The 14,611-nt window shown below is 37.2% G+C and overlaps 1 protein-coding gene across 3 annotated transcripts in view; it reads right to left on the reverse strand.

Annotated features, from left to right (window-relative positions):
- Positions 1–1,011: 1,011 nt before the first annotated feature.
- Positions 1,012–14,611, reverse strand: part of Ing5 (inhibitor of growth protein 5) — a 48,347-nt gene continuing 34,747 nt past the window's right edge. For all 3 annotated transcript variants that reach the window (XM_068372173.1, XM_068372172.1, XM_068372169.1), the window contains exons 4-6: positions 8,415–8,526; positions 1,599–1,861; positions 1,012–1,358 (exon numbers count right to left, since the gene is read on the reverse strand). In XM_068372173.1, coding sequence (XP_068228274.1) covers positions 1,248–1,358; positions 1,599–1,861; positions 8,415–8,526 — 486 coding nt within the window. In that variant the 3' untranslated portion in view covers positions 1,012–1,247. The remainder of the gene's footprint in view (positions 1,359–1,598; positions 1,862–8,414; positions 8,527–14,611) is intronic.

Here is a 14,611-nt window from a genome sequence, read left to right on the forward strand (position 1 = left end):
GCATCTCACAGGTCAATATCACATGTAATTATTAGACAATATATTATGGGGAAACTGCTGTCTTTTGACAAGGGAGAGGTCATGCACGATCCATCATGCCTATCTGGGTTTTAAATGCATCAAATTTTTATAGCAAAAAAAGGAGACACTTTAACATCAACATATCTAGGAATATTTCTGCAAGAACAAATTCTTTATCTTCTCAGAAAATAGACTGAAGATTTAGCCTAATATACAAATAACTGGTGATAACAATATGCGTGAAGAGCGTTGTCCATATTAGCATGTGTTTTCCCAATAGCAATCTGTGGCATTGAATATGAAAATTTGTAATTTGCTACAGTCTATCTTTCCAAGGAAACCATAAAATTGAGTACTGTATTTCATTTTATCTCTCAAATTGACATTGTCTTTTACAATACTAATTACATGCTGCTTTTATTGTAATGTATATAAAAAATATAAGAATTTTTTTCCTGTGGTAAAAGTATATACTGCTTTGCACTATAATAGTTAATATAGGGACCACTGACAAGATTTATATATACCATATGCCCTATTGTTTAGTAGCTGCTAATATAATGTTCACTCATACGTGACACACACTGCATAGGTTGTGCTAGTCATTTAAACAATAGGTTCTGGTCTTTGTTGCCGGGAAACAACCCTCATGAATGACATGGGTTCCTTTTTGTGTGATATGTGAAATAATTTCCATCAAGCTTAACCATACCTTATTTAATGTTTCCAATTAATGTCAATCTCCATTTTTACTGTATTAATAAATTAATTTTATATACAGTGTTTCTTGCTCCTTTTCCTATAGACTGTATTATCACCCATTTTATAATGCTACATTGTTAGATATACAAATAGTAAACCTCTATGTGGGAAGTCAATGTAAGGATACTGAAGAAACCTTAAAAAAAAAGATTTATTCTACATCTTTCACATAACGGATACAAAATTGAAATGTCTCTCCTTAAATAAAACCTTCGTTTTGTTTTAAAAAAAATTTAAAGATTAAAACTTTCTTAGTGCTATGAAAATTCCAATAAAATTCTCTTTATAGTGCTATAGAAACGCTATTAATTTATGTACTATATTAAATTAGATCATTTCAATTCAGTAAAACGACAATAAAAAATTCCCATTTGTAACAAAACTATTCCTTATTAAATCTCGATAAAAATAAATATCACAACTGCCTATATTAATATTTTTTTACCTATGTTGATTTTTTAAAATTATTGTTGTTGTTTCTTCTTTCTCTCTGTCGAACATTTCGGACAATACCATTTTCCTTTAGGCTTTGTTGTCAACCCAACACATGCAAAATGGAACCACTCAATTGGACACTGAAAGAAAAGTAGAAAGTAATCAAATAAATTATTTAGATAAGCTAATGAAATCTTTACCATATATACCCAATGCCTTGTTATCATTAAAGGATAATAGTAGCATAAAATATGATCCACTAAATTTTAACAGGTATCTTTTCAGTATAAATATTAATGCCTTTTGACCCAGTTACTTTTAATGATAATAATCAACTCCATAAAAACAATAATGGTAGTAAAATAAAACTTGAAACTCACATCCATTTTATCACAGGCAATCATCTCTCCATACGACACTTGGTGGCAGAGGCAGTACGTGGGTTCATTAGGATCCACAGGCATGTCCAATACATCTGACGGGTGAGCAATAGAGAGACCAGGGAGTACAGATGCAATAGCAGATTCCGTTTCGACTTTCTTTTTCTGCTTCTTGCGACCAGGTTTTGGTGGCGCTTCTTCTTCGTCAGACTGGTTACTCTTTCTCTTGTTTTTCCCTTTGTCCTCCTTTTTCTTTCTTCCTTCTAAAATAAAGTAAGACAATTAAATTAATATTCCATTATTATTAAGATGATACCACAAGTCAAACTTGACTGTTATAATCAGCCTTTTACAAAGCTCTCCAGCTTGATAACAAAATTAAAATGTCCAAGTAATATTGATTAAAGATTAAATATAAATAATTTTGTTAGACTAACTTTACACAAACAAAATCACAAATGTTAATTTTTCATTTTTTTACAGCATAGACTATGACATAGTTGACATCACACTTCAGTCATTCTGCATTGGGAAATGTTTGTACACATACTGTAACAGTAGAACCTCGCAATAACAGCACTATTACAATTGATTTCGGATATATGGCGTAAATCCACAGATCTACCCGGACTTACATACTTTTATGGAAGAGCAAGAACAAGAAAGAAAAGAAAATAAAGATATAGTCTGCAATTTGCTGAAAAGAGGGAATTAAAGATTTGGCGAAAGATGTTACTACAAGCATCCAAAGATACAGTATGCCATAATTATGGATTATATATGGTAAATGTGCGTATTTGGACAGATATGGAGATGAATGCAGAGATCTCCATCCAAAAATATGAAAAAACCTAAAAGATGGAAAAGGATGCAATTTCAACAAAAAATGTCGATACCTGCATCCTGCAACCATGAATGAAAGTATGAAAACCCAGCAAACAGAAAAGAAAAATGAAAGCAAAAATGAAACAAAAGAAGAAACAAAAGAACAGCCAAGTATATACCGCGCTTTTCACAAAAGGCCCCAAGATATGATGCCTTTCAACCCAAATATGCACATTTATAGCCCAACTACAAAGAATGCATCTATAATTCCAGGGATTGGTGCAGATATGTGGATAATTGCAGGTATACACACAAAAATAAATATGAAGGCGAAAGAGCAAATATAATAGAAAAGTTGGAATTTTTAAAGGCAGAATTCCTGGAAATGAAAAGAACATCATATCAGAACAGGAAGGAAGCATGGGAAAATCCATATTACCAATGTTAAATAACGGGGATGAAACACAAACCATAATAGTGATGAATGCATAGGGTTTAGTCACAAGTAACTCTAAAATGAAAATAAAGTTCTTAGAAGAACTAACCCAAATTGAAAAAATAGATGTATTAAATGTAAGTGAAACATGGTATTCCCAAGAGACTGGCAGTGATGACCAGATAAAGGGTTACCAAACATAAATCAGACAGAACAAATAGGAATCAAGGGGGAACCGCAATATATGGAAGAGACATAAATCAAGGAAAAGTCTGTGAAAAATAGAGCAACACAGAATGAATTGATTGCGGTAGAATTTGAATTTGAAAAACTATTGAATAATGTAGTTTACAGACCCCCAAATACTAAGGAGTTTGACATAATAATAGAAAAAATAGATGATATATGTAGAAACCATAAAGACTGGAATATACTTCTATCCAGAGATTTTAACTTTCCTTTCGTGGATCGGAAAAAACGGATAGAAGAAAGTGGTTGTATGTATACATATAAAAAAGAGAGTAATAGTAGCGCAGAAGATAAGAGGCAATTTGAAAAGCTTCAAGATATACTATTAGAACATAATATGCAACAAATAAACTACATTCCAACAAGAAAGGAAAATGTCCCAGATCTAGTATTTGTGAATGAGCTGAATTATGTTAAAAGAAATAAGTGTATAACACGGGAATTTCAGACCACAATGTCGTAGAATTAAGTCCATTCCAAAGCAAGTGATCGCAGAGATAATCAAAGCACAAAACGTTGGGAAGGATATGGAAAATATAATTTTTATAGTAAGAATATAAAATGGTCAGAAATAAATAAAGAACTGAACAAAGAATGGAAAAATGTGTTCGTAAGTGATAGTATACAGGTAAATAGGGACATACTGTACAAAATACTGGAGAAAATTGTTGAAAATCATGTACCGAAAAAAAACAATTAACAACAGACATGCATACCAAGAGACAGAAGGATCTCATTTCATAAAATTAGAAAGTGGAAGAAAAATCTTGCAAAAGAAAAAAATGTGTGGAAAATGATGGAAATAAAAAGTAAGATAGAAAATGCAGAACAAAACATTATACCACCGAAAGAAAATGAAAAAAGGGACTTAGAAGAAAGGACACTTCAAAATATAAAAAAAAAAAAACCAAAGTACTTTACACCTATGCAAAAAGATGAATAAAGGGAGATTAGGAATAGGCCCTCTAAGAATTGAATCACGAATAACGAATAAAAAAAAGGAAATATGCAACATATTAGCAGAAAAATATAAGAGTGGGTTCACGCCAAGAATTGCGAATGAGAATAATGAAACAGAAATGAGAGAAGAAAATGTTGAATATCTAACGGATATAGATATTAATGAAGCAGATATTGTCAAGGCTATAAGCGAAATTAAAAATGGATCGGCAGCCGGACCAGATGGAGTTCCAGCAATTTTGTTAAAAAAAAACTGCACACACTATCGCGAAGCCGCTTGCAATACTGCTAAGACAAAGTGTAGACATGAGCGAGATATATGTTAAACATAAATTAGCCTATATAACCCCTATTTTCAAAAGTGGATCAAGACTAGAGGCAAGCAATTATAGACCTGTTAGTCTAACATCACATATCATGAAAGTATATGAGGGTAATAAAAAAGAAAATAATGAATCATTTGGTTAAAAATTATTTTTTTTGATATAGGTCAACACGGTTTTGTGCCCGGAAAAAGTACACAAACCCAACAAATAGCACACTATGAAAACATATACAAAAATATGATAAATGAAAAAGACACAGATGTGATCTATCTAGATTTTGCAAAACCCTTTGACAAGGTAGACCACAATATATTAAGAGAAAAAAATGAAAAAGCATAATATTGTGGGAAAGATAGGAAAATGGGTAAAAGACGTCCTGCAAAACAGAAAATAGATAGTGGTTGCAAATGACGAGAAATCAAATGAAGATCAGATAATATCTGGCATGCCACAGGATACGGTATTAGCTGCACTGCTGTTTGTTGTTATGATCTCAGACATAGACTGTGATGTTAAAAATTCTGTAGTGAGAAGTTTCGCCAATGACAGAAGAATAAATAGAGAAATTACTTGTGATGAAGATAGGAACTCACTACAAAGAGATCTAAACAAAATATATGAATGGGCGGAGATAAATAGGATGGTATTTAACTCCGATAAATTTGAATCAATAAATTACGGAAACAGAGTAGGAATGGCATATGCATACAAGGGACCTAATAACGAGACAATCACAAACAAGGAAGCAATTAAAGACCTTGGTGTAATATTAAATAGGAATATGTTATGCAATGACCAAATAGCAACAATGTTGGCTAAATGTAAAGCAAAAATGGGAATGTTATTCAGACATTCTAAAACAAGAAAAGCTGAAGACATGATTATGCTTTACAAAACTTATGTACGTAGTACACTCGAGTACTGCAATGTGATATGGTACCCACACTACCAAAAGGATATTGCACAAATAGAGAGTGTACAAAGGTCCTATACTGCTAGAATAGAAGAAGTTAAGGACCTTGACTACTGGGACAGACTGCAATTTTTAAAACTATACAGTCTAGAAAGGAGAAGAGAACACTACATGATAATACAAGCATGGAAGGAATTACTGAAAAAATCATGGACCTAAAACTATCAGAAAGAACAAGCTGAGGTAGATTAATAGTGCCAAAAACTATACCAGGAAAACTAAGGAAGGCGCACAGGACATTAATCCACTACGCACCAGCATCGATAATGCAGCGACTATTTAATGCGCTGCCAGCTCATCTAAGAAACATATCACGAGTGAGCGTAGATGTGTTTAAGAATAAGCTCGATAAATACCTAAGATGCATCCCAGACCATCCAAGACTGGAAGATGCATAAGCAACTCTCTGGTGGATATATGAGGTGCCTCACACTGAGGGACCTGGGGGAACCCAAACATAGAATAAGGCAATAAGACACTCATTTTCACCTGGTACGCCATACTTCCCAATGACACCCTCTACCTCTCCAGCGCCCACTATAGCATTTAAGTCACCCATGACAACTACACAATTCCTTCTACTCAGTCTTCCTAAACACCTAGTTAATTCATTCCAGAACTCATTCCGCTCTTATTTCACTTCTCTCACAACCTGGCCCATACGTAATTACAAAACTCCAACATTCCCTAACCGACCTAACCCTTACCCACATTAACCAAGATGATATCGCCTTCCATTCCACGATGTTACCTGTCATCCATTCACTCAACAATAAAGCCACACCCTCTTTTGCTCCTCCCCTTTCAATCTCAAATACTCTTACCAGTCACTTCACCAAACATCACTTTACCCTTCCCTTTTATCTTTGTCTCACGCAAAGCCAATATATCCATCCTTCTATTCCTAAACATACTTCCAATATCACATCTTTTACTCTCTATCATGCTACATCCACGCACATTCAGACACCCCAAAACTAGAGTGCGGGGAGCAGTTACTCTCTCACCAACTCCACCTCTTTGATGTCTCACAGAAGTATATAATACAGGAGAGGGGGTTCCCAGCCCCCTCATCCCGCCCCTTTTAGTCGCCTCTTACGACATGCAGGGATACGTTGGCGCTATTCTAATTGTTGTTATGCCCCCACATAACAAAAAAAAAAAAAAAAAAATAAATAAAATAACAAAACAAGAGGAAGAGAAATTATATAGAATAGTGTGCCCAAGTGTACCCTCAAGCAAGAGAACTACAACCCAAGACAGTGGAAGACCATGGTACAGAGGCTATGGCACTACCCAAGACTAGAGAACACTGGTTTGATTTTGGAGGTCCCTCTCCTAGAAGAGCTGCTTACCACAGCTTAAAAGTCTCTTCTACCCTTACCAAGATGAGAGTAACCACTGAACAATTAACAGTGCAGTAGCTAACCCCTTAGGTGAAGAAGAATTGTTTGGTAATCTCAGTGTTGTAGGTGTATGAGGACAGAGGAGAATCTGTAAAGAATGGGCCAGACTATTCTGTGTATGCATAGGCAAAGGGAAAGTGAACCATGACCATTGAGAAAGATCCAATGTAGTACTGTCTGGCCAGTCAAAGGACCCCATAACTCTCTGGCAGAAGTATCTCAACGGGTTTTTACCTTATTTGTTATTGGCATATTTTCATAATAAATAGCTCTACTTCCTTACCCTCTTTCTGTTTCTATATAAATTGTTGTATTTCCAAAATTGTATTCAAAGTCATTCCAACTTTTGTTCCACATCACCAATGAGGTAAGATTCAGGGCGTATTTCCTGTATAAATATTCCCCCCCTTCCTAAACATGGCATATACGTGGGAGCCCTCCCACTACACACATTACAACATGCACACTTTCACAATGGACAGTTCCCCTGCTTCAAGCTCGCCTTTTGGCCACCTTCATAGCCAAGCTACTACAGTTTCATACAATGTGAACAGATTCTTCTTGGAAGAAATGGCAAATAGATAGAGAGAAATAATCTGACGTACACTAATCTGTATATAGAAACAGACATACAGCAAGGAATGCCTACTGAACTGAAATACCTAGCCATAGCTAAAACCAAATAAACTGCATTACACACTTGAAATTTTCTTGTCTATTTTGGCTTTGGAGCAAGTTCTACTAAATTATGGGAATTGTAAAGGCTCAAATCCAAAAGTGAAGGGCCAGGAAATTATCTGGAGGATAAGTGAGGGGCATTTGAGACAGGGATGGAGAACTGGGAACATAAGGAATAAGTTATAGAATTACCATTAAAAGGTTATCTTTTTGCACTAAAGAGAGAATAGGAACATCAAACGAAATATGGTCATTAGCTAAGCTACCATCTGACAAACATGAAATTTTACCTATAAATCTCTTTGAATTATATTTTCTTGCCTCCATCTGATCCTATAAGTAGTTAAATCTAATATTATTCAACCTAGAAAACCCTACACTCATCAGTTCTATTAATAATATACTCTTTGGCTTAACAGGCAAAGCCTATCTTGTTTGAGATTACAGACTTAACAAAATCTTAATTTAGAGGGCATACCTGAATATTTACTTAATACAACCAAGTAAAGTCCTAATAAAGGGCTTGAAAAATTCTCTCTAACAAAATTAAAACTAATAAATGAGATATACTGTACATCAAGCTGCTGACCGAATAAAATTAACCCCAAGATTGCAGCCTCTGATAACTAGTAGGTGTAGCAGTAGTTCTCAAGGTACTGGATAAGATACAAACCCAGAACTAGTCTACTAATTTTGAGTTTGTAAACCAAACTGCTATTGCATATTATAAAGCTCAATGAATGTTGGGTAAAACTTGTTGAAATAATAAAACATTCAAGTCCAAACCAAAAATTTCCAAGAAATAAAATATTTTCATGGTTTTAAGACATTATGCTTTACATACAATCTTTTCTTAAATTTGAATATACAGATACTTCATGAGCAGTTTTGACTTTCCTCATGGCTACTTGATAACACCTTTCATGAATGTTGCAAGTACGCTCAAACAAAATTTCTACTTACTCTTTTTAGTGCTGGTTTCCTCTTCTTTTTTATTATTGTTGAGAGCTTTTTCCTTAATTTCAGCTTCAAATTTAGCTAAATCTGAATCTAGTCTTCGAATATGTTTATCAACCTGGAAGTAAAAATGCAGTGGCAACACATTATTCTAAAGATTTCATTTGTTAGCAACAAAGTACTAAAAAGCTAAGTTTTTTTCATGGGGCATTTGATCAATATCCGGCATCTACAAGTGCTCCATGCTATACTGTACATGTATAAAAAAGTACAACTAGTTTTTCATAACAATTAATACCACAATTTGATAGTTTCAAATCAAATGGTGAAATACAGTGGACATACAAACAAACACAATACATTGTATAGTACTTATTAATCATCATATAAAGCATGCTAAAATGCTAAAAGGCCTCATATTATTTCCCTATCTGTTAAATGACAGATTTGTTTAGAATAATGCTAATAAAATTTTGTGAATAAGAAAAAATCTAAGCCCTTAAAATACAGTTCCACCATCAATAGTTCAGCACCTTTAGTTCCACAGCCTTGTTGAGTTATGGGAGGTTATTCTGTAACACACCTTACACTGGCTAGTAATAAAAGTCATTATACATGTAACTCGCTTATTATATATACTCTGCACCTCTTACCATTACTGGACTGTTAAGACACTTAAATTTGACAATAATCATTGTATAGCATGTAAGTGAATAACTAATCAAAACATAAAAAATTAAAATTGCGTACACTCCGGCATTTGTTTACTTGTCAACTTAAACCGTGTATACTACAGGCATGTTAAGTGTTGAATTATTTATAACCATTATACAGTAACTTTATATTTACACAAAGAACTTCATCATCTCTCTTTACACAAAACCATCATTAACTTCTCAAAGGTCTAAGCAAAATTAGCTTTACTTGTTTCATACTTTTTATCTTTTCACATGCAACTTAAAAAATTAAAAAATTTACCAAGTGCAAAAATAACATAATTAGCTTTTCCAGGTTGAATTCAACTCCAGTCATCAGTGACAACAGATATTCTCACTGGCTGTGAATATTGGAAGATAACTATAACTATCTTTTCCCGCATGTTAGTGACTTTTTGAGTGTTAGCTAAGGATGCCAATGGATCTGCAGAAGTCTCCAGGAGTGCTGCAGGTCATGAGTATAAAGGACATAGATCCTCATCAGCTCTGTCCTGCCTGCAGTCAGGCATCCCTCTGCAACTAGTGTCGGAAGTGGTTGCCCTCTCAGTGGAAGATGTATAGTACTGTAGGAAGAGGAAAAAGTAAAAAAGGGATTCTTCAGGCTTGGGGTCATCCTCGAAGATAAGGAAGGCCCGACTTCCTTTTTCCAATCCCGGTGCTCTTCCTTCCGACTCTTCTCCACTGGTCTCCTACGGGGGCCAATCGGAGAAGGGTGGTGATCCTTTAATTTTAGGGAAAAAGAGGTCCTTTTATTTCCCCTAGTGAAACGGGTGGACCTCCTTGGGTTTGGCAGGTTTGCCTTCCGAGGAGCAGCTGAAGCAGGCCCTTGTTCCCAGACACCAGCAGCAACAGCAAGCAGCCATTCTTAAAATGGCATGTTGGACAGGGCCATGGATGCTTGGTGATTTATAAAGATGTTGCCTTTACCCTATCTGTTTCTTTACCTTCCTTTGTGATATTCATTTTCAAAACCATCATTACTGTCCTCCCTTCAATTGAAGTGGCTATCCCTGACGGTATTTAGCCTTGCAGGGTGTGTCGTCTCTGCCATGTTGACCAATTTTACCCGACATATTATCTTCAGCCTATGGGTTATATGACTCCTGTACATATTGTCTTTGTTATCATTATTGTGAAATTTGTTTTTGAGTATGGTGAAACTCCTCTAAAGCTTTTAATTCTTATTTTGTCTAGATTCATAGAGCAATATATGCGACCAGTACGTCCTAGAGTTCACCAGTGTCATCTATATTGAAATACTTATGGACTGCATGACAATATTCTAGACCTTACAGTTCCCTCCAGACAGTACGATATTCTATTATGCACAGAAACCTTGGTTTCTCAAATAAGGCACTCATCTGAGCTCATCAGAGGTTTTAAGAAACCAATATTTTTTAAACGGGATGCCATTCCTAGGGCAAGGGGAATGGCAATGCATATTTGGACTGAATACCCTGCTTCTCATAAGTCCTCCTATAAATGTGTATGTCATGAGATTCAGGTAATAAAAGTTTGTGGGAGGCATAACTTATTTGTATTCAATCTATTGGAATCCAGACATGGATGATTCTATTTCTGAATGTCTTCTTGTCATAATGGCTAAGATACAAGATGATAAAAAGTGCTCTTTTATTTGTTGGCGATTTCAACCCCCAACATAGGAAGTGGTTAAATTCTGTTTCTCATACTGATTGCCCTGACTTAAGATCTTTGGACTTTGCCTTTGAATCAGGTTATGAGCAAATCATAAATGAAGCTATTCACAAGTCTGGTAACTGCTTGAACCTAGCATACACTGACTTCCCTGGTGTTACAACAAGTAAGGTTGGTTCTCCAATAGGGACATTTGATCATGTCTTCATTTCATTAATAATTAAGACTGAGCAGTCTGTCCCTGATGTGTCACTCATGTAAAATATATATAAAATCACAAGCAGAATTTTGAGAGATTCATTAATTTGAATTGGTCACAATTGTATAAAATTGTTAAGCTTGTTATTCTCTTCAATGAGAATCTGGTCAACATAATTGGTGCATCCCTTCTCGTGTGCTAAGGTACTGTACTGAGTGAGACAAACCATGCTTCAATGATGACCGTAGAAGTGCTCATTTGGAAAAACAGGAGGCCTATCATCTTTGAAAGGGTAACACATCAGATTTTACTCTGAATTTCTATACTCAGCTAAGAGGTGTTGCACAGAGAGTTTATGCTTCAACTAAAAAAGAATACAATTTAACCATAAAAGAAACCCTTTCTGGTACAATCCAGGATTATAAATGGTCAGTTACCATTAAATCTGCACTCTTTGGTGTAGACTTAACAGTTCCTCCTTTACTAAAACCAGATGGCTCTGTCACTCACTGTCCAAAGGAAAAGGCAACCCTTTTGGCTGATGTGTCTAGGAGTAAGCAGAGTAATGAGAGACTTGACCTCCCTCATTCCTATTTTCCAGAGGCTAAACTAACTAGCCCTATTATAATCAAAACTCTCTTCATGGAACTTGAAGCCTATGGAGGTGTAGACATTTATGGTATTTTTCATTTTTTTTTTTTTTTTTATAAAACCTGCTGATTTCTTACTTCCTAATTTATCTGTTATTTTCTGTGCATTAGCAAGAGTAGGGTCTTTTAGCACTTGTTGGAGATTGGCAATGCTACTCCATTTAGTAAATGTGTGTGGTAGCTCTAGCCCAGCTGATTACCACCCAATTTCCGTAACATGTTATTTTTATTAATAAAATAAATTTTTGAATATACTTACCCGATAATCATGTAGCTGTCAACTCCGTTGCCCGACAGAATTCTATGGAGGGATACGCCAGCTATCACAATACTAGAAGGGGGTGTACTTACCAGCGCCACCTGTGGCCAGGTACTATAGTACTTCTTGTTGACGACACCTCAATTTTTCCTCGGTCCACTGGTTCTCTCTGGGGAGGAAAGGGAGGGTCGATTAAATCATGATTATCGGGTAAGTATATTCAAAAATTTATTTTATTAATAAAAATAACATTTTTCAATATTAAACTTACCCGATAATCATGTAGCTGATTCACACCCAGGGAGGTGGGTGAAAACCAGTGTACAAGATTAAAGGATAGCTAAGTATCCCATATTTCATATAACAGTTATCTCAAATAACAATGAAATAATAAGTACCTGGTAAGGAAGTCGAATAGAACCGTTACTCTGCCTCTTTATTTAAAGTTCGTCTTCCTTACTGAGCGCAGCGTTCCTCTTGGAGGCTGAATCAACCCAAAGGTGCCAAAGTACACGGGGTTGCAACCCCTACTAAAGGACCTCTACCAAACCTTTAACCCAGGCGCTTCTCAAGAATGAATAGACCACCCGCCAAATCCAAGGATGCGGAAGGCTTCTTAGCCTACCGTAACAACCATAAAAAAACAACAATAAAAGTATTCAAGAGAAAGGTTAAAAAAGGTTATGGGATTAAGGGAATGTAGTGGCTGAGCCCTCACCTACTACTGCACTCGCTGCTACGAATGGTCCCAGGGTGTAGCAGTTCTCGTAAAGAGACTGGACATCTTTCAGATAAAATGATGCAAACACTGACTTGCTCCTCCAATAGGTTGCATCCATTATGCTCTGCAGAGAACGGTTTTTATTAAAGGCCAACGAAGTAGCTACAGCTCTTACTTCGTGGGTCCTTACCTTCAGCAATGCAAGGTCTTCCTCCTTTAAGTGAGAATGTGCTTCTCTGATCAGAAGCCTTATATAGTACGAAAGCCCATTCTTGGACATGGGTCTCGAGGGTTTCTTGATGGCACACCATAAGGCTTCTGACTGTCCTCGAATAGGTTTAGACCTCTTCAGATAATATTTGAGAGCTCTGACAGGGCAAAGAACTCTCTCTAGTTCGTTACCTACCATGTTGGAGAGGCTAGGTATTTCGAACGATCTAGGCCAAGGACGTGAAGGAAGCTCGTTCTTTGCTAGGAATCCAAGCTGAAAAGAACATGTTGCAGATTCGGTTGTGAAACCAATGTTCTTGCTGAAGGCATGAACCTCACTGACTCTCTTAGCTGTTGCAAGGCAAACGAGAAAAGCAGTCTTGAGGGTAAGATCCTTGAAGGAAGCTGACTGGAGAGGTTCGAACCTAGATGTCATAAGGAACCTTAAGACTACGTCTAGATTCCAGCCTGGAGTGGAAAGACGACGTTCTTTAGACGTCTCAAAAGACTTGAGAATGTCTTGAAGGTCCTTGTTGGAAGACAGGTCCAAACCCCTGTGGCGGAGAACTGAGGCCAACATGCTCCTATATCCTTTAATCGTAGGTGTTGAAAGGGATCTCTCATTCCTAAGATGTAGAAGGAAGTCAGCTATTTGGATCACAGAGGTATTGGTAGAGGATATTGAATTGGCTCTACACCAGCTTCGGAAGACCTCCCACTTAGACTGGTAGACTCTACGAGTGGAAACTCTTCTAGCTCTGGCAATCGCACTGGCTGCCTCCTTCGAAAAGCCTCTAGCTCTAGCGAATCTTTCGACAGTCTGAAGGCAGTCAGCCGAAGAGCGTGGAGGTTTGGATGCAACCTGTCTACGTGTGGTTGACGTAGAAGGTCCACTCTTAGAGGTAGAGTCCTGGGGAAGTCGACTAGCCATTGAAGTACCTCTGTGTACCATTCTCTTGCAGGCCAAAGGGGAGCAACCAGCGTCAGCCGTGTCCCTTCGTGCGAGACGAATTTCTGCAGAACTTTGTTTATTATCTTGAACGGAGGGAATGCGTACAGGTCGAGATGGGACCAGTTCAGAAGAAAAGCATCCACATGAACCGCTGCAGGGTCTGGAACAGGGGAACAATAAAGCGGAAGTCTCTTGGTTATGGAGGTGGCAAACAGATCTATGGTAGGTTGACCCCACAAGGTCCAAAGTCTGTTGCACACACTCTTGTGGAGGGTCCATTCCGTGGGAATGACCTGATTCCTTCTGCTGAGGCGATCCGCTGAAACATTCATATCGCCCTGGATGAACCTCGTGACCAGAGTGAGGTTTAGACCTCTTGACCAAATGAGGAGGTCCCTTGCGATCTCGTAAAGGCTCCTCGAATGGGTCCCTCCTTGCTTGGAGATGTAAGCCAAGGCTGTGGTGTTGTCTGAATTCACCTCCACCACTTTGCCTAGCAGGAGGGACTTGAAGTTCAACAGGGCTAGATGAACTGCTAACAGTTCCTTGCAGTTGATGTGGAGTAATCCTTGTTCCTTGTTCCATACTCCTGAGCATTCCCGTCCGTCCAAGGTCGCACCCCAGCCCGAGTCCGATGCATCTGAGAAGAGATGAAGATTGGGGGTCTGGATGGCCAATGATAGACCCTCCTTGAGAAGGAGATTGTGCTTCCACCACAGGAGAGTGGTCTTCATCTCTTGGTTGATAGGGATAGAGACTGCTTCTAGAGTCGAGCCCTTGTCCCAATGAGCAGCAAGATGGAATTGAAGAGGGCGGAGGTGGAGTCTTCCTAGCTCGACA

Source organism: Palaemon carinicauda, chromosome 4, assembly GCF_036898095.1.
Source record: "Palaemon carinicauda isolate YSFRI2023 chromosome 4, ASM3689809v2, whole genome shotgun sequence".
In the NCBI taxonomy this organism is placed as follows: Eukaryota; Metazoa; Arthropoda; class Malacostraca; order Decapoda; family Palaemonidae; genus Palaemon; species Palaemon carinicauda.